The 20,695-nt window shown below is 38.1% G+C and overlaps 1 protein-coding gene across 4 annotated transcripts in view; it reads left to right on the forward strand.

The window, feature by feature from the left end:
* c8orf34.S (chromosome 8 open reading frame 34 S homeolog) overlaps window positions 1-20,695 on the forward strand; it is a 125,641-nt gene that overhangs the window by 50,093 nt on the left and 54,853 nt on the right. For 3 of the 4 annotated variants that reach the window (XM_018223774.2, XM_018223775.2, XM_018223779.2), the window contains 3 exons: window positions 4,702-4,837; window positions 11,803-11,888; window positions 17,432-17,508. In XM_018223774.2, the coding sequence (XP_018079263.1) occupies window positions 4,702-4,837; window positions 11,803-11,888; window positions 17,432-17,508 (299 nt within the window). The remainder of the gene's footprint in view (window positions 1-4,701; window positions 4,838-11,802; window positions 11,889-17,431; window positions 17,509-20,695) is intronic. The other variant, XM_018223776.2, reaches the window with a different exon arrangement.

A 20,695-nucleotide genomic window follows, 5' to 3' on the forward strand; every position in this document is an offset into this window, starting at 1 on the left:
CGGCCGAATCCAAAAAAGTGGATTCGGTGCATCCCTATTTAAAATAATAATAGAAAAGGTGAAAAATAGAAAGAGGGACAAAAAGATCTGCCGCCCATAGAGTGGCGAAAATGTTTTGCCCATGCTCATTTTATGGTCACACCCCCTAATTACCATTTCTGGTTTGCAAAATTTGGCAGGTTATGAAAAGTTTGAACACATTTCTGGATGTTTTATTAATGAAGGTGATATTGCCATTATGCTGTGCATCTCAGCTTCCCCATGTGACTTGCTTGTCTTAAAAAGTTATAATTGTAAATTTACTTATCCTAAAGTGTTACATATGGATCAAAGTGCAGCTGCTGAGTATTCTGGGCTCTCTGCCAAAAAGCCTAAGAAATTGTGTTGTGCAGAAGATCAAAGAGGAACTCTGAACTTTTTAATAAAAGCTTGGACTGCAGGCTGAGGCTGTCAAAATCGGCACTGTCCCGCAGAAAACGTTGGGAGTTATTAGTTTATAGGGGTCTTAGTTAATGATATTCTGTACATTAAGGACTTTACTGTTGGTAGGTTGGAGGGGAAAGGCATTTACAATTCATTCTAGTCATTAAAGAACATTATTATCATTAGGGTTCTGATTTGTGGGGTCCAAAATATAACATAAAAAACCTGGTACAAAGCAACAACCCTCTAGCATAAATATACCCAAGCCCATCCCCATCCTTACAATACCCTCCTCCTCCCCTGCAATCAGTTCCTGGCAGACAGTACTGTACTTGCGCCATTTGGTGCAGGGTTGTCAGAACTCCGGTGCCTAGGACAGCACCAAACTGAAATACGTCCTGGAATTGCAGAACGCAGAATTTTTTGTTTAACCCTTTGAGTGCCAGTAGACATAGGAGCACTGTTACCAAAGAGTGAATTTAGAGCTTCCAACAGTCAGCCTGAATGAAATTCCCCTGCTCTCTGTTCTTTTCTATGGATTTTTTACATTATACATTGAATAAATACACACTTATAAATCCCATAAAACTGAATTTTCACTTTGGCAGACGGTTGCAAGCTATAAATGTGCACCATAGAATTTACAGTGCTGATGTAAAAGTACAATAGTGCCATTACCATAGGTTCCCTTTTGATCTCCGCCACCCTATGAGTTTGTTGGCAATACCAGGTGCAGACAGTGAGCCCAAGCACTTATTAAATAGGACTTGGTTTTGCTGGATAAGGGTACCAACATTTGGTGCACAATTCGTTAAACACACCGAATCCACTATTTTGGATTCAGCCGAACCCCTGAATCATTCTCCGATACTTGATTTCCCTCCCTGCCCCTAATTTGCATATACAAATTAGGATTCGGTTCGACCAGGCAGAAGGTTTTGGCCGAATCGAATCCTGCTGAAAAAGGCCGAATCTTGGCTGAATACCGAACCGAATCCTGGATTCGGTGCATCCCTAATGCAGAAGCATGTATTTTTACAGTGAGAGCTGTGAAGATGTGGAATTCTCTCCCTGAATCAGTTGTACAGGCTGATACATTAGATAGCTTTAAGAAGGGGTTGGATGGTGTTTAACAAGTGAGGGAATACAGGGTTATGGGAGATATCTCATAGTACAAGTTGATCCAGGGACTAGTCCGATTGCCATTTTGGAGTCAGGAAGGAATTTTTCCCCCTCTAAGGCAAATTGGAGAGGCTTCAGGTGGGTTTTTTTGCCTTCCTCTGGATCAACTGGCAGATAGGTAATTAATAAAAAAAAAAAAAAGGTTGAACTCGATGGACATGTGTCTTTTTTCAACCTTACTTACTATGTTACTATGTTACAAAGACAGGGTTTTTTTAGTTACAAAATTATGATCATAAGGGGCATGTTTACTAACATTGGAGCTAATGGCGGGGGAGGACTAAGCCCTATGATTGAAACCAATGCCCAGGTCGGGAGACCTTATTTTTCAGGTAATGCTCTTATGCCGGGAGGCTTTAGCATTTGATATTATGACCAGAGGTAAATAGTTAGGGACCGCCATATGGGTTTTACCTTGACGTGGTATGGTGGCTTTTCAATCTTATGATCATAATTTTGTAACTAAAAAAAACATGTCTTTGTAAATACATGCATGTGCATAGGTTACTTATATGACAGGGGACCAGGGAATGTGCATTGATCAATTTTCTTCTTTTTCTCTATGTTGGCAACGGCCTATCCTTGAGTAAAAGTACTGATCAGTAATGCAGTAGCCAAGCAGCACCCATACTTCATCTCATCTCGCTAATGTGTCGGAGTTTCTGGGTTGCCTTTCTTCTGCTGTCAGACTCTATTTACCACAGGAAACCTTAGCCCCCAAATTTGCATCTTTATTACCTACAGCAAGGCATATATTTACTAATCATTGTGTAAATGCTCTTCCTTATGTGTGCTTGTTTCCATACACCATGGAAGAAAGCCGTCTGCGGAGACAAACAAGAAAAACATTACATTATAAATTATATGAGGCCAGCAGCAAACACAAATGGGCCCGAAGGATCAGTGCGTGCGAGAAAAGGCGACAAAGCGTAAAGAATAGCAGTGTTCTCTCCTTTCTTTCACTGTGGTGCAAATGGTAGGTAATGGAATTGTCAGGTTTTAAAGAAGTCTCTCGGCCTTTTATAATGAATCAGAGTCTGTCAAAAAGCCAGGTCATTTCAATTGATCGAGCAGCATGGGAAAATGGACTTGCCAAAAGATTTCTTTTTTAGCAGCGCTGAGAAGTAGGCACTCAGGATGCATGGTGGTAGGTTACCAAGGTGATGTGGTTAGGGGACTTTCATATAGCAGCGGAGGGCACGGGGCCAGGGGATATCTTATATACTGGGAAAAGAAGACTTCACAGAGACTTTGCTTTGGAAGTGTTGAAACTGGAGGAATAATAAATATTTATACAATTTTAGCCTTAGGTGTTGTAAAATACTCCCTGATTTCATTTAATAATCATAATTACAAGTGCCTTGCTTCCTACAAGGGCTCCAGGAACCCACAGCTCTCTTACCCCCATATGTAATAAAAGGCACTAAAGTTTGACCAGGAACAGTAACCCATAGCAACTAATAAAATGTTTGCTTTTAAACAGGGGACCAGTAAATGTTACCTGCTGATTGGTTACTGGCTGCTCCTTTGTGCCTTTTATTACATAACCTTGTTATGCCATAATCTGTAATGCAGTGAAACTGGATTATTACTATTATTGTATAGCTACTGGGTTTTGTGCAATTTACCCACAATGCAGCATTTTCCCCCACAACTTCAGCATAATGATGGCGCTTGGTGTGATTGTGCCGGATACGGTAAAAGGTGTGCAACTGCATTTTAATGTTTTAGGGGCACTTTTCTCAAAAGTAAGATAAGAACTCACCACAGAAAAACCTGAGTATTTCTGTGGTGAGTTCTAGGGGCGATTTATTAAACTACAAATAATAAATTTGAATTTGAATTTTCGTCTTTTTTTTGGGTCAAAACTCACAAGTTTGAATTTTAAAACATCAATTTGAATTTGAATGTGGGATTTATCACACCTCGACCCTGGAAACAGTTCTAATTCGAATATTCGCCACTTAAAGGGCATGTAAAGGCAAAAAAATAAAATCCCATTTTTACTATCTTTAATGAAAAAGAAACCTATCTCAAATATACTTTAATTAAAAAATGTGTACCGTTTTTATAATAAACCTGACTGTATGCAGTGAAATTCTCCCTTCATTTACTGCTGTGGATAGGAATTGTCAGACGGTCCCTAACTGCTGAGCAGGGAAACAATCATACTTATGAACAGCAGGGGGAGCCCCCGCCTTACTTCCCAGCCATGCAGAACTCAAGTAGCTTTGTTTATGATGATCCCTAAGCAGCCCAGACCACACTGAGCATGTGCACAGTCTTAGTCTTGCAAAGATGTTTAACAAAGTTACAAGATGGTGACCCCCTGTAGCCAACTTTGAAAGCATAAAATATTTGTTTGATTAGGCTTGTGGTGCAGTAAGTTCAGGTTTATATTTAGTATACAAAATACAGCATTTCTTATTCTATTTTAGACTTTACATGCCCTTTAAAACCTGCCGAGTTCATTTACAAGTCAATGGCAGAGGTCAATCGAACCATTTGAAGATGTTATTTGCCTTCCTGACGTTCAAGTTTTTTTTTCAGAGGAAAACTCTGTATTCGATCCCCTAGTTCGCCACCTAAAACCTACCGAAGTCAATGTTAGCCTATGGGGAAGGTCCCCATAGGCTTTGCAATGTTTTTTTGGATGAAGAAAAATCGTTCGATGGATTAAAATCCTTCGAATCGAACGATTCGAAGGATTTAATCGTTCAATCGAACGAATTGCGGTAAATCCTTCGACTTTGATATTCGAAGTCAAAGGATTTCCATTCGGCAGTCGAATATCGACGGTTAATTAACCCTTAATATTCGACCATAAGTAAATTTGCCCCCAAGTGTGAAAGAGTGCCTGTCTGACCACCTCCCCTCCAACACTGTGCCAAGGCATCTTGGTATATCTTACTAAGTTTCTCTGTAGTGTAGTACCATTGTTTTATAAATGCTTTCCTTTTCACTTTTCCTCCCACATGGCTATTTTAAAGAGCATAAATGTTTGATATTAATACTTTTTGGGGGAGCCCAGTTATGCATAGTCTTCTCCTCCTAATTAACATGCAAGTTTTGTCATTTTTTTAAAAAAAAATTCAGAGGACCTTGATGATCTTCGCATGGAAGGAGTAACCAGCCTGATGCCATCTGGAAGTAAATTCAGCCAAGGAAGAAGTACATACACTACAGAGCCTCAAGCAAAAGTCACATTAAACATCTGCTCAAGGTGTGCAAGGTAAAACGTGTGGATAAGCAAATGCAAACCAGCAATCATATAAACAATATATTTTTGGTTATTTCTAGTTCAAGAGGAATGAGTTTGGTTAGTAACAACAAGCAATTGAAACTTTTAACTAGGTGTTGGTGCATGTAGGGCTCTAGTCTGTCCTGACATGGAGAATGTTTGGAAGTATTAACGACCTTGGCTGTAAAAAACTTGCTAAACCACAGTTGGGCTAAAGATACAACCAAAGTATCACTATTTAATTGAGTGACACAGGGGGCATGGGAATATGTAACTATAACAAAAGAATTTGCTTTAAAAACAAAAGAGCAATCAAAAATGCATTCCCTTAGGCTGATGGATCTTCTCAGCTGGGTAAAAAGTGCTGAAAATTGTCCCTTTGCCGTGAATGGCAAATGCCTTCATGTGCCCTTACTGGAAATCTAGGAAAAGCTTCAATTAGCATTTTGTGGGCTGAAAAAACACTAGTACTGGTGAATTCAATATAGAGATTTTCTGCCCTTTCTAGCTGGGTAAAAAGCCCAATTTTTGCCACCAGATTCTGCTCTATTTAGCTTAAAGTGGACCTGTCAGCCAGACATAAAAAGCTGTATAATAAAAGTCTAAAGGCAATCACATACTGTATGTTACATAAGTGTTAGTTGTTTTGAAATGTGTTTAAGGCTAGGACTTCCTGATGCGAGAGGAACCACTATGCGACAAAACGCATGCGATGTGTCGGATGTTCTAAAGAAACAGGGAGTGAAGGAGAAATCACAGGTAAGAACTACATTTATCCGACTGTCGGATGGAAATGCAGCGCGTTGTGTTTTCATCCGACAGTCGAATAAATGTAGTTCTTACCTGCGATTTCTGATGCCCCCTCCCAACCTTGTGTAGTCAGATAAATGTAGTTCTAACCTGCGATTTCTGATGCTGATGCCCCTTCCCCCCAACCTTGTGCAAGGGGGCAGAAGTTCTGACCAGACCTGCTGACTGTAATCTAATAGTCTTAGATTAGTATCAGTGTTTTTGATGTTTAATATGTGCTTATTGAATTGCCAATAGTAAACCGATTCCAATTATAGCACATTGATTATATGCGATATATGAGATACCATAGTATTGGATAAGAAAAATGTAATTGTGGAAAACCTTGTAATCTCATTAGTGCAATTATAGATTGGACTAACATATCTTAACGTATTAATGTTTCATTCCATTGTCAATCATCAAAATCACTGTAAATTAGTAATGACTGTAGCTTGCAAATTTATTAGATTTATATTTGGGGTTTCACCCCCTTTAAATAACTAATAGAACCCATGGCATTTCTGGCTTTAAATTTGCACCATTTTGTGGCCTTGGGAATAGGGATCTAGTCTGAATCTTGTGCTTTTGCAGTGATAACATTTTTGCTTAAAATACATGAATATTACTTTGGCAGCTGAAGTCTAATTACATGCTGATGTAAACTCACTGCTTGACTGCTCTACCTAGGATTATAGAATAATACTAGAGAGGTACATTTCCTGAAGAAAATGTGAGTGGTGCTTGCCGTGGCAAAACTCAGGCCCCCCATATATGTTGGGTGTCTTGCCCAGTCGCCCCTGGTGCCTAGAGAGTACACAAAGTCGGTAGAATCCGGATTAAACCGGTGAAATTTAAAGCCAACCAAATTTTACCATTGAAATCAATCCAAACAAACTGGCTATTTTTGGCTCCGCCCACTTTTAAAAATTTGCAACCCAGTCACCAAATGGACCAAGTTTGAGCACTCTTACATTAACAGTGTAAGAATGACAGGAATTTAAATATTCCCATTGAATAGCGTTAGGTAAAATTTGATTGGCTGTCTTAAGCTCCGCCCATTTTTCTGAATTTTAACCCCAGTTACCTAGTCATGGTCAGTGCCAAGTTTGGGGCCTCCGGTTTTAAAACTGTGAGAACGGCGGTAATCAAAAATTTTACATTGAAGTCAATAGGTGAAAACGGATTGGCTGTTTATGGCTCCACCCACTTTTCCTAAATTTTGACCGCAGTCACCCAGTGAGTAATTGAGCCAAGTTTGGTACACCTAGCATTTAAACCGTGATAATAGCAGCAGTTTATCATTTTTCATTAAGGTCAAAGGCTGAAATCTGATTGGCTGTTGTTGCCCCGCCCCTTTTTTCCTAATTGTGAACCACAGTCACTCAGTGACTAACATACCAAAGTTTGGGAATGCTGTCATTTAATGTGTAAAAATGGCAGCATTTCTATTTTTTCTATTGAAAATCAATGAATGAAATTTGATTGGTTGTTGGTGGCTCTGCCCACTTTTTCTAAACTTGAAGTGGAAACCCCCAGCGACCACATTTGTGATATTCAAGGTCCCTGACATCAATACTGAGAGAATGGCAGCCTTCTTAATTTTTCCCATTAAAACCAATCAAAGAAATCTGATTGGTTGGTTTTGGCTCCACCCACTTTTCTTAATTTTAATCCCAGTCCCCCAGTGACCAACTGTGCCAACTTTGAGGACCCTGCCATTAACCGTCTAAGAGCGGCAGCAGTTTAAAATTTTCCTATTTAATTGAATGGCTGAAATTTGATTGGCTGTTGTAGACTCCGCCCACTTTTTGTAAATTTTGGCCGCAGTCACCCAGTGACCCACGGTGCCAAGTTTGGGAGCTCTGGCTTTATTACTGTGAGAATTACAGCTGTTTACATTTTCTCATTCAAGTCAATAGGGAAAATCTGATTGGTTGTTTGCGGCTCCGCTCACTTTTTTGGGTCCCCAAAATAGGACAGAAAAGTCACAACACCCCATTCCCGAATAAGCTGAACGGTTTGACACCTCATTCATGGGTCTGCGACAAACTAATTATTCGATAAATTCCCCATTATAAGTCAATGGGGCAAATTTGGGGACCTCTCCTGCCCCGGGGGTAAAACTTATACCCTCGTGTGGGGTATCATCTGACACAGGTCGCAAACCTCTTCAAATGTGGTAAATTTAACGTTTCTACAAGATTCCCTCTCTGCGCTAGAATCCGTCAAAAGTTGGCCTCAATGTTAATCTATGGGACTTTTCGAGGTGGTTAATTGCCCCCGCAAGGGGCAATTAACCACCCACCCCTTAGAAAAGTCATACCACCCCATTCCCGATTAAGCCGCACGATTTGACACCTCATTCATGGGTCTAGGACAAACGGTGCGGGACTAGTTACGCGCCAAACTTTCATACGGAAGAAGAATAAAAATAAGTTTGCAAGATAACAGTAGTGATGCTTTGCTTCGCAAGCACCACTAATAACACTGCATGGTTGCCTTCCAGTTTATAACTGAACAATACAGAACAAGCTTTACTCAAATAACCCCATGTCACAGAAGACTTTTATCCAGGAACTCATGCAAGGCAGGGTTTATAGAGGGGGAAGCTGTCTGGTAAGTTGCTAATAGAAAATATCACCTGGGACCTAATGGGCTACTGAAAGTAATAAAGTAGTTCAGTTGCAGCACAATTACAAGCAGTCACATCAAGCCCATTAAGCATGCAGATGAAAAAAGAATAGCTAGAAATCACTATGCCAGGAGCTCCAACCCATGCTACCCCAGTATTCAGGATATAATCCACAATATAATAACTTACTATGTGCATAGGTCAATACTTCTCAGACGTATACTTGAGTTTTTAGTTAACCACAGTATTGTTTGCCTGAATTGTGATGTTAACAGACTAATTCTCAACAGTGCCAATAAATAAGTAGCAAGAAATTATACCACGGTTGATGAAAATAATATGACAGATTCATTTAAATGTATACCGTAATATAAATACAAATACTCAAAGAATAGTCAATAGCATTTCTGTGTACTCAATAAGCATCAACCTCATAACTAAAATCTGCAAGTGTTTCGATGTTTAGAAGCCGGATAGGTTACTAATAAGGAATAGGGGTCTTAGCCAGGGCATGGTCTTATGGTTAGAACCTGAAAGCCTATTTTACTTGTTTAATTTTCATAAAGATTTTCATGCCAAAAACTAAAACCTGGCTTTTGGGGGCAGAGTTTCCCTAAACTATTGCTCTAGCCCCATTTGGGACCAAATTGAAGGCATGGGAGACTTAACCTGAAAGCAAAGTAGAGTTGTATTTAGGGTTCATAGTTGTTTCCTCTCCTAGACATTGCTGGAATTCTTGCCACATTGGGTGAGATTTGAGGTGAACGTGTGTTTGCTGCACTAGATATTTTGGAACTTTAGCAGATGACTGATGTGTGTTTTTCCCATACGTAACCTCATTTGTGGTAAGAGGCTCGGATCAAATCTCAGACCACAAAAGGGTTTTCAAGACCAAAATGACTGAAAATGTCTGCAGTCGGAAGAATAGTGTCAAGGTCACGACAAACACAGGAGAAGTAGAACTTGCCTTTCACTATATTATCCCCACTATACTGAACAGATGCTGAATATATAAGTTATAAAAGAATAGAAAAAGTCAAGAGGGTTTATATATATATATATATATATACTTGTTAATTAGGGTTACAGAGAACAGCATCATTCATTTACTCACTTTTTCACATTAGAAGAATAGCTGAGGAGACAAATACAAATCCAGGGCCTCCCTTAGGTAAATTAACTTTCTTTATAGACACAACTTGTCATCAAAGCTCTGCATGAAAAAGGCTTGCTATAAAAAATGATGCGGGTATTTTTTCTTTCTTTACACCCAAAGCCAGTTGTACAAAGGATAATTTATTTACTATTGGATTTCTTGGAGATCTGAGATAAGATCCTTGGAAACCTCAATTCATGTATTTAAAAAAGGGGAAATAACAAACCTTGAATGTGTTGATTGATTATTCCTTAAAGCGGATTAGATTCTGTGCTCAGTGAAGCTTCCTGAAGGCAAATGATGTGGAGTCTGTGCTGAGCAGGTGTACATTAGAGCAGTCAGTGCACCAAGCATAGCCCAGAGAGCAAGCCATACTATGTAATTGCTAATCAGTCATCATCTTTTTCCTAAATGGATGTCATCACAATGAGTGTACTCAGCGCTAACTATCTATGAACATAGAATTACACTGTACAATAGAGTAATTTGTTCACTAAGCCTTTAGATTCCATAGTTATTTGCTCATACACTATATGTTACATGTCGGGAAGTATACATTTTTTTTAAAATATCAGGTTTCTGATTTATTCCATGTGTTAAGATTGTGTGTACTTGATGCGTGCTTGATATCAAAAGTATTGGAGGGGATTCTTTCATGCACAATCAGATATTTTCTTATGTTTCAACTTTAATCCAAAAGCAAAGTTTTACCCCTTGCATCTGCCCCTGCTCCTTTTAGGAGGGCAAATGCCCAGGACCAGTGAAGAAAGTACATAGTTTTTACCTTTCCCAGTTGTCTCTTGTCAGACTTAGACCGGTGCAATTGGGTACCAATTTTGGATTTTACCCTACTGCACATGCAGTGTACTTCACTCTTGTTTATTATATATATATATATATATATATATATATATATATATATATATATATATATATATATATATATATATATATATATATATATATACAGTATATATATATATATATACACAGTATATATATATATATATATACAGTATATATATATATATATATATATATATATATATATATATATATATATATAGATATAGATATATATATATATAGATATAGATATATATATATATATATATAGATATATATATATATATATATATATATATATATAGATATAGATATAGATATAGATATAGATATAGATATAGATATATATATATATATATATATATATATATATATATATATATATATATATATATATATATATATATATATATATATATATATATATATAGATAGATAGATATAGGACGGTGGGGCAGGCTGCACACCTTGAGGAGGTATTAAACAACCTGGGTGCTCTGGTCAAAAAAATAGATAAAGAATGTCCGCTAGTAGTGAGTGCACACTGGGAACCATTCAATAGGTTTATTTAAAACTTCATTTTATTTAAGTTAATTAAAAAACAGGCCGAAATTTCGGTCCCCTTCTAGGACCTTTATCAAGACATATATATATACATACAGGTATGGGATCCATTATCCTGAAACCCGTTATCCAGGAAAGCACCGAATTACGGGAAGTCTTTCTGGCATAGACTTCTTTCAAATTCAAATATTTAAAAATGATTCTTTTTTTTCTCTGTAATAATAAAAGAGTAGCTTGTACTTGATCCACACTAAGATATAATTAATCCTTATGGGAAGAAAAACAAGGATTAATCATATCTTAGTGTGGATCACTAAGCCTATTGGGTTTAGTTAATGTTTAAATTATTTCTTAGAAGACTTACGGTAAGGAGATACAGATAACGGAAAGGTGCGTTATCCGGAAAACCCCAGGTCCTGTGCATTCTGGATAACAGATCCCATACCTGTATATTCAGCAGTGGTATATCATCTAAAAGTTTCACGTAACCTTCTATAAAGCTGTAGTTTAGCCCAAGAGCTGGTAGCTGGAAAGCACTATATATAATGAACTGACATAGAACAGAATATGCTACAAAATTGAAATCAGGGACTGACTCATAATCATTCTCTTGATGCAGCCAAATAACGCATTATTATAATGAGAGATTAACAGCATGAGTCAATTTGTTCTACCAAGAAATTATAAGCAACTTTTTAAAAAATGTGGAAGATCTAAGGCATTGCCACATTTAAAATGAATTTTGTTTGAATATCATTACCTTAGAGGAAATATTATACTGCATTGAATACTATCAATTACATTAAAGATTTCCATACGGTAGGAAAGCACTGTGTCTTTATACGGCCATGAAACTACTTGATGACTGATGTTTTTATTATTTACAAAAGTGCATTTACATTTTTATTTCAAAATGTATTATATATCAGCCATTGTGATAACCCTATAATTGTGTTTATGTCTTAGATTGCAAGGAGAAAACATGGTACAGGGTAAAGAAGAGATAACACAAGAAAGACACTCATCTGAGAAAGCTGGGACAGATGCAGCCGGTAGGTATTTTATAGCCTCTTGTATGTTCATATAAAGTATTGTATTGCTTACTGTCTCTCTCAGGGCTGGAGGCTTTTACAGCTGAAGAATTGCAGTCTGCCATCACTTCTCTGTATTAATGGTAGTGTTCAATTCCACATCACCAGCATTCAGAATTAGTAGTGTGTGTCCTTGTGTGTGCCACATATAGCACTGCATAGACTGACAGTACTTTATGAATAAATAAATGCAATACAATTATATAAGTAGACACAGTGATAGCTAAAGCTGCGTACAAACATGCACAAATAAAAATTTCATATGTCTATTGTGTATATATTGTGCTTTTGGGAGTATTTTTGGTGCCTAGAACTGGCGCTTTTTACTGTGGTTAGGCACAAAACACAGAGGGCAGCAGACTCAGGCCCAGGGGAACCATGTATTCCATACCTGTCATTGACCAGGCTTTTAGTGCAGGGTTCCCCTATTGCATTGTGCTCCTTTTGTTCTCCTGTGAAATCACATGTAATTGGAGGCCATGTATAAGAATGCCCATGCCCCTTATTATATCCATATCATAATGACTTGGATTCAACTTGAGCTTGTGCTTGTTCCTAGCAGCGCATGAAAAAGCTTTTAGCGACTTTTAGGAATTCTGTGAAAAGAATATATTATGTGACCAATTTTTATCAGTGTCTTCCAGGATCATGGCAGAGTCTCCCTTCCTGTCTGACCAATGGTTGCCAAGTGTGGTTAAGTTAAAGTTATTCAGATATCAAATTTTTCCCATTGACTTTAGCCAGTGCTCTGAATCTTTGGTATAGACCTTTTTAGACAGAGAACATCTAGGACAAAGGGCATGGACTCCCCTTAGTAAGAGTTGGCTAACACGAACATACATGTGCACATATCCATTTTTGTTTTATTTGACCAGTACCAGAAGTGCAATGGCACAAAATATCGTAAAAGGCACAAAGTTTGCCCAGGCGCATTAAACTCTACCAGCCAAAAGCTAACTGGTGCTAGTGATGATTAGGTGCAAATCGTGCACCTTGTATTACATAACCCTTAAAGGGATACTGTCATGGGAAAATAATTTTTTTTCAAAATGAATCAGTTAATAATGCTGCTCCAGAATGCTGCACTGAAATCCATTTCTCAAAAGAGCAAACAGATTTTTTTATATTCAATTTTGAAATCTGACATGGGGCTAGACGTATTGTCAATTTCCCAGCTGCCCCAAGTCATGTGACTTGTGCTCTGATAAACTTCAATCACTTTTCACTGCTGTACTGCAAGTTGGAGTGATATCACCCCCTCCCTTCCCCCCCCCAGCAGCCAAACAAAAGAACAATGGGAAGGTAACCAGATAACAGCTCCATAACACAAGATAACAACTGCCTGGTAGATCTAAGAACAACACTCAATAGTAAAAACCCATGTCTCACTGAGACACATTCAGTTACATTGAGAAGACAAAACAGCAGCCTGCCAGAAAGCATTTCTCTCCTAAAGTGCAGGCACAAGTCACATGACCAGGGACAGCTGGGAAATTGACAATATGTCTAGCCCCATGTCAGATTTCAAAATTGAATATAATATAATCTGTTTGCTCTTTTGAGAAATGGATTTCAGTGCAGAATTCTGCTGGAGTAGCACTATTAACTGATGCGTTTTGAAAAAAACATGTTTTCTGATGACAGGATCCCTTTAAAGTTGTCTGTGACAAATGGCTTGTTCAATTAGCAACACATGATGGAGATATATAAAAAGGTGCCAGCCCTTATAAGTAGTAATGGGCGGATTTCTCCCATTTTGCTTCTCCAAAAAGCGGAAAATTGGCAAAATTCGAATGTTGCCGCCTGCGTCAATTCTGCCACCCGCGTCAATTCACATAAATTTTGAAGCCGGTGTTAAAGTCAATGGGCATCCGAATAGTGTTGACGTGCAACGGTTTTGATGCCATTGACTTTTGCGCATCCAAATTTGTCTGCAAATTTCCACAGGAGTTTCATGAATTTATTCGCAGAAGTAAGCTCTGAATTTGCACCTGGCGAATTTATTCGCCCATCACTACTTTGAAGGTTAAACTGCATGGCAAACTGCATTGCATTATTTCAGTGGTTTCTTTATAGTTGTTTTTCAGAAATATATCTGTTATATTACTGTTCTTTTAAACTTACTTTTGCAGACACCCTCACCAGCGCCGTATTTATGTATATGTAGGCACCCCAGGGCTTGTGTCTAGGTTGGCAGGTTTAGGGGGGTGGGCCTCGGGTGCCTATATAATGATTGTATTTTTTTTTTCTAGAAAATAATTTGATTTCACTTGCTGCCGCTAGAAACTTCCTGTGTAGATTAGGAGACAGAGCTGGGGGGGGGGAGTACTTGGCCTGGCATTGGAGCAGTTGAAGTCATATGCTGTGAGTTGTGATGTCACATACATACGCACACCGGAAGCCGAGGGGGGGATTGAAGCCCGGTGCCTATAGTGCATAGGGTGGCTCCAGACAAAAATACAACCAGTTTATAAATTTAGGGACATAGTCTCAAGCAAAGCCACACAAATAGTGCAGGTGCTCAGTGGATGTGCAATAAGTCTATTCATACTTAGAAATCCAATATACTGCAGCACACTGTGACTTGTGTAAAATTTGAAGGTGTACTTTATTTGCCAAATAAAGTACACCTTCAAATTTTACACAAGTCACAGTGTGCTGCAGTATATTGGATTTCTACAATTGAGGTTTGGATCCGTGGCAGGTGTGATCGAATACTGCTAGAAGCACCTGATCTGAAAGGATATATTGTCTGAGGTGAGCACTCCATTTTTGTGTGGTATTCATACTTAGAAGGCAAACGTATACCTTTCATAACACAAGAGTTTTTAAAGCAATTCAGATCATTACCCGTGGGCGTCAGTACCACATATAGCAGTGCCTTCTTTTGTGAAGCAGCACTGCTTGATTCACCCAAGGGAATTAATTGTTCTCTAGCATAGAGCATTCCTGACCAGGCATGGCAGTGTGAATTTTGAAGGGGCGACACAACATAGCCACAGTTTTTGTCTGTAATGCTAAACACCCCAAGTAACCTATTAGCCTGGCAGGAATTCTAAAGACCACAAAGAAGTAAAAGAAAATGCAACGTTTCTGTTGCTATAAAGAACTTGACACACTGTGTAACATATTTGCCTAATTTGTTTTATTTACCCCGAATTGGTGACTCATTGTTCTGTGCATGATGCCCAGCACATTGATTACTGAGTAATTACCATTTAATTATATAAGAATTACTTTCCTAGTGTAAAACATCTTGTTGGCAGAGGTTCTTCAATGGCCCCTGTATGTGAAGGTTTTCCCTCTCCCCTGACATGATATCATTAATAAGTAATTTTTATGATTTGCTTTTTTTTTCCTACACTAGATTTATCACAAAGTGTTATGTCGGGTTAAAGCAGATGAATTCCATTGTTTACTATGGCAGATATCTTATGTGGATGCTCAGCATTTTATCGTGGAACTGATTTGTAAAGAATTGCAGGTCTATGAAATGGATTTATGAGTCAAAACAGTATTTTAAAAGCAATATATTCATAATTCAGAAAAGTTTTTTTTTTTTTTAATCTTTAATTTAACCTTTATTGAAAATAATAGAATCTTTTCGACCTGTCAGCTTTAGACTTGCATTATTTAAAGGGGTGGTTCTCCTTTAAGATAACTTTTAATATGTTATAGTTACCAATTCTAAGCAACTTTTCAATTGTCCTTCATTATTTACTTTTTTTAGTTCTTTAATTATTTGCCTTCTTATTCGTATTTTTTCCAGCTTTTATATGGCCCATCTAAAAACAAATGCTCTGTAAGGCTACACATGTATTGTTACTCCTACTTTAATCATTAATCATTTTTCTATTCAGGCCCTCTTCTTTTCATATTCCAGTATCTTATTCAAATCAGGGTAATTGCTAGGTTAATTTGGACCCTAACAACCACATTGCTGAAACTGCAAACTGGAGAGCTGCAGAATAAAAAACAAAATAATTCAAAAACCCACAAATAATAAAAAACGGAAACAATTGCAAATTGTCTCCGAATATTACTCTCGACCTCAGACTAAAAATTAATTCAAAGGTAAACATTATTTCAAATACAAGTAAATGCCCACCATTCCTTCCTTTTTGTGACTAAAGGCCCCCATACACGGGCCGATAAAAGTTGCCGACAGGCAGAGTTGGCAATTTATTGGCCCATGTGTGGGGCCATCCGACGGGCTTCCCCGATTGATATCTGCCCGAAAGTCGGCCAGATCTCGATTGGGCAGGTTAAAAAATCTCGTTGTATCGTGATCGCGCATATTGGATCCATTATTATCCTATCGTTGAGCCCCAGGGCCCATGATCTTATCAGCCCGATATCGCCAACTTCAATGTGGGCACATCGGGGAGAAATCGCCAAACAAGCGGATCTCTGCGTCTATGGCCACCTTAACTCACTAATATTTTTCCAGCAGTGTGTCCATTATGCAAAGATTAAATTGCTTTGCATATACCACACAAACTTATATTTGCTATAAGAAAAGCCCAATTTTATAAATATATAACAGTAATAAAAACAAGTTGGCAGATTTGCAAACACTGTTTCCCAAAAACTTGAGGGTCTTTAATTTTGATAACAATTTGCACTATATAAAAAATACGTCCAAATGGTTACAGCCCAATATAGAGCTGCCTTTAACATGTTAAGTGGGTGCAAAAGATATTCAGTTGGAAGCACTGTCCAAAGACCTTTGAGTGGTGAAAGCAATCCTTCATCAAGCATTAAACTCCACGTAGGATAGTAAAGGAAAAGAAAAATATTTACCGTGTACCAGTGCGCCAATTTTGTAATTTTTACGAGGTATAAACTTTTCCCTCGTTACTACTGAAACTTCATCTGTATAACTCCAAATTTTGTGTCGGTAATAGCTCAGCGCTTGCTGCACCTGGCATCTAGAAGTTTATGGTACTAGGGAAATTCTGGGTTTAAAAAAATAAAAAGCAAACTTTTGGGGAGGAAATATTTTGTCTGCTGAAGAACTGACATTGCCTTACGTTAGTATATCAAATATGGAGTCTTTGCTTTCTAGAAGTATTTTGGTTCCATACATATGGTGAGGGGTTAATCACTCAAACTGATTTGGACATGCCCTATTATATAAACCGTGTCTTGTGCCAATAGAAATATTTTAGCAATGAAAAAATGTTAATGGAAATGATAAAATTTCATTGAAATTGAGGGCTGCCGTCCTAGTACCTTGAGGACACCGACTATATCAATTTGCAACACTGATAAATTTGGCACCACCGTCACTAAAATGATTCATAGTCCATTAGGATACCAGTTTTTAAACCCATTCAGTGGCAGGCAAGACGTGAAACATGCTACCCAGGTAATCTAAAACCCGCCGTGAGACATATTCCTGCAGTTCTGGCAAGAGACGTGAAGGTTTACATATTTCAAGAGATTAATTAATGCAGAGTAATTACATGAAAATGAAACTGTTATTTTGTGTCTCCATGTAGCAGCCGCATTGCCTGCAGCAGAAACATTGATGGGGGATGATGAAGAATTTGAGAGCGCCTCTCAAGTGACAGGACCTGTGAGTAGAATTGCTTTTGGCTTTACAAATCGCTGGGAAAAAAAATTGACACTGAAATTGCATAGGAAATCCAAGTGACAGAAACATGACTGATAAAATCTCGAGGCAATATAATTTATGTGAAATTGAACCAATTGCTTTTATTGCAGTGAGAATTTTGGTGGTGGCATCTAGGTCAAGTTCCTTGTTCTAGGCCTGTTACAATGTTCTCTTGATAAGAGGGTAGTATACAATAAATAGTGAGACATCAGCCCTGCCATTTTGTTTAGCAAATATTAAGCTGAGGGCCATGGGCATCCGCAGAAAATTTTCCAGGGGGGGTTGGTGCAAGGAAGAAAACATATTACACAAATTACTTGTACCCATATTTTGGTTTCCACACAAACCTATCAACAGGTTTTCTATAAAAATATAAAGTAATAAGTGTTGCACATGTATAGCATTGCCATTCTATTAATGACACAAACTTTTCTACTTTCTTAGCACAATTACTAGCCAGTGATTTGTACAATGTTATTCTCTCTAGAGTTTAAGTTACAGCTGGATACATACAGTGCAAGAATTCTCTGTCAGTTACATGCACACCTTAAAGGAGAACCAAATCCTTTATATTAAAATCCTACCCCCTTCCTGCTCCCCCCCTCCAGCCTAGGTGTTACCCCTGGTAAATGCCCCTAATTTACCTCTCGTTGCAGATTCAGCGCATCGTAGTTCACGGGCGCCATTTTCTTTTCTTCTGTAATCTACGCGTCTTCTTCTGGCACTTGGGCAATTTCCGCCACTTTCGGCGCATGTGCGGTTGTCAAAAACCAAAAGATTGCTCCAAATGTGCATGCACTGATACGGTCCTTATATCGCGAAGAAGACTGAAGAGAAGAAGATGGCACCCGTGAACTCCGATGCACTTAATCTGCACTGAGGGGTAAGTAAAGAGTTAGTTGCATTTACCATTGGTAAAACCTAGGCTGGCTGGTAGTCTATGTAGGGTGGAGGGGTATGGGATTTTAATATAAAGGGTTTGGTTCTCCTTTAAAGCAATAAGTGATTGGTACATAACTGCATAATAGGGGACAGAATTTTTAAATAAATCTGGGAAAACATTATTTAAAATCAGGAAAATGCGCCCCTTGAAATGCATTCTAAATTTATGGGACTACAACAAAAAATTTGTAAAATGTGGGACAACTTAAATTCCAGAAATGTAAAATTGAACTTGCGCTGTATATAAATAAAGCACTTTTTTCCTAACAATTGTTACTTTCAAACCCCTATTTCCATTATTTTATCTTCTGTGTTTATTTCCTCTCCACTACCTTCCTTGTCCTTTTCTCTTACTTTCCATGTAGCTGTGCTTCCCTGATCTTTTTCTATTATATAATTCCTAACATTTCTTTCTATCCTCCTTTGAGCACCCCCCTACTTAACTTTAAGTCGGCTGAACGAGGGGGAGTGGCTGGGAGGATCGGGTAAACTTTATTTATAAGCGATTAATCTGAAAATGAGGAGCTGCAGAAGGGAAGGATCGGTTAGCGATTTTAGCTTTGTCAGGGCTAAATTAGTGAAGAACTGGGGGATTTTTGGGGTGGCTGTGGACCCACTATAAAGTACAAGTCCAGGGGGGGCAAGTGCCCCCCTTGCCCCTATCTGTGGACACCCATGCTGAGGGCTAAAAATCAATGTACTGTACAGTATATCCATACCAAACCCAGTACTTGTATTGTTGTAGGACCTACTGGACTCCAAGGAGACTTCTATTGTACGTAGACATTTTTGACGTGGGTTTTCTATTGTGTATAGTAAATTAGTAATATTGTAAACCTAGAAAAACATATTCTGTATTTAGGGTTCTTACCCAACCCGTATTTGACTGGCCTAGCTGGCAATTCACCAGCTAGGGCCAACCTGCTGGTAAATTTGTAATACCCTACAAATCTCTTCCTTCCCTGACCCTCTTCTCTGCCAATGACCCCATATAAAGAAAAGGCATGTCTCAACCCCCCATTTCCCTATCTGGCATGCCAATTTCCCAGCCCCATCCACTCATTTCACTGCCCAGCCCACCCAATTCTAAAACAACTGGACTTGCTGAGTAATCATTTCTGTGTTTTATAACTGTTACTACTGTACAATGTGTACATCACTAATATGAGGCTATCAAATTATTATACTTATTATATCTAAAGTTGTAACTAGTAATGAAAGTTTGATGTCACATTTCTTGCAAGTAAACCCTCTGTTCATTTGTATGTAAAGCAGGGAATGAATGAAACGCAGTGTCCCTCCTGAAATTTCCATATTTATGGAATACTCTATAAAGTACCCCAAAATGAATACATACAGTAAGCAACAGTTTCCATCATATTAAGTGAAACATTAAATATTCTTACCAAACTGGAATATATATTTAAGTAAATATTGTCATTTTCCATATTTTCCATTGAGCCCTCATTTTATGAAAATCTCTGTGCTGCCTCAGAGATCACCTGACCAGAAATACTGCAGCTCTAACTGTAACAGGAAGAAGTGTGGAAGCAATAGACTTTGTTTGGTCTTTGCTTTGTCTGTTTGGTTCATGTCATCTGACATGTATGGCTTGTTTGTCTGCACTGTGAATTGTAGGATCCCAGGGAGTGGCCCTTATTTCTTAAAGTGGCAGTTGTCAATGTAACCAATGGCACATATTATTATGAAAATGGTGTATTTACATGAATCAGGGTTTTACATATGAGCTGTTTTGTGTAGGGATGCACCGAATCCACTATTTTGGATTCGGCTGAACCCCCGAAACCTTTGTGAAAGAGTCAGCTGAATACCGAACCGAATCCGAATCCTTATTTGCATATGCAAATTAAGGATGGGAAGGGGGAAACATTTTTTACTTCCTTGTTTTGTGAAAAAAAGTCATGCAATTTCCCTCCCGCCCCCAATTTGCATATGCAAATTCAGATTAGGTTCGGCCAGGCAGAAGGATTCGGCAGAAGTAGGTGCCAAAACCAATATTAAAATTCACACCCTGTGAGCCTGACTGCTCACCAGATGCAGCAAAGGAAACAGGCCAAATAAATACATTACATCTGTAAAAAACACACTGTAAATATGCATACTGTATATACACAATATATATATATATATATATATATATATATATATATATATATATATATAGTGTAGATATTTATTTAAAACA

Source organism: Xenopus laevis, chromosome 6S (genome assembly GCF_017654675.1).
Source record: "Xenopus laevis strain J_2021 chromosome 6S, Xenopus_laevis_v10.1, whole genome shotgun sequence".
In the NCBI taxonomy this organism is placed as follows: domain Eukaryota; kingdom Metazoa; phylum Chordata; class Amphibia; order Anura; family Pipidae; genus Xenopus; species Xenopus laevis.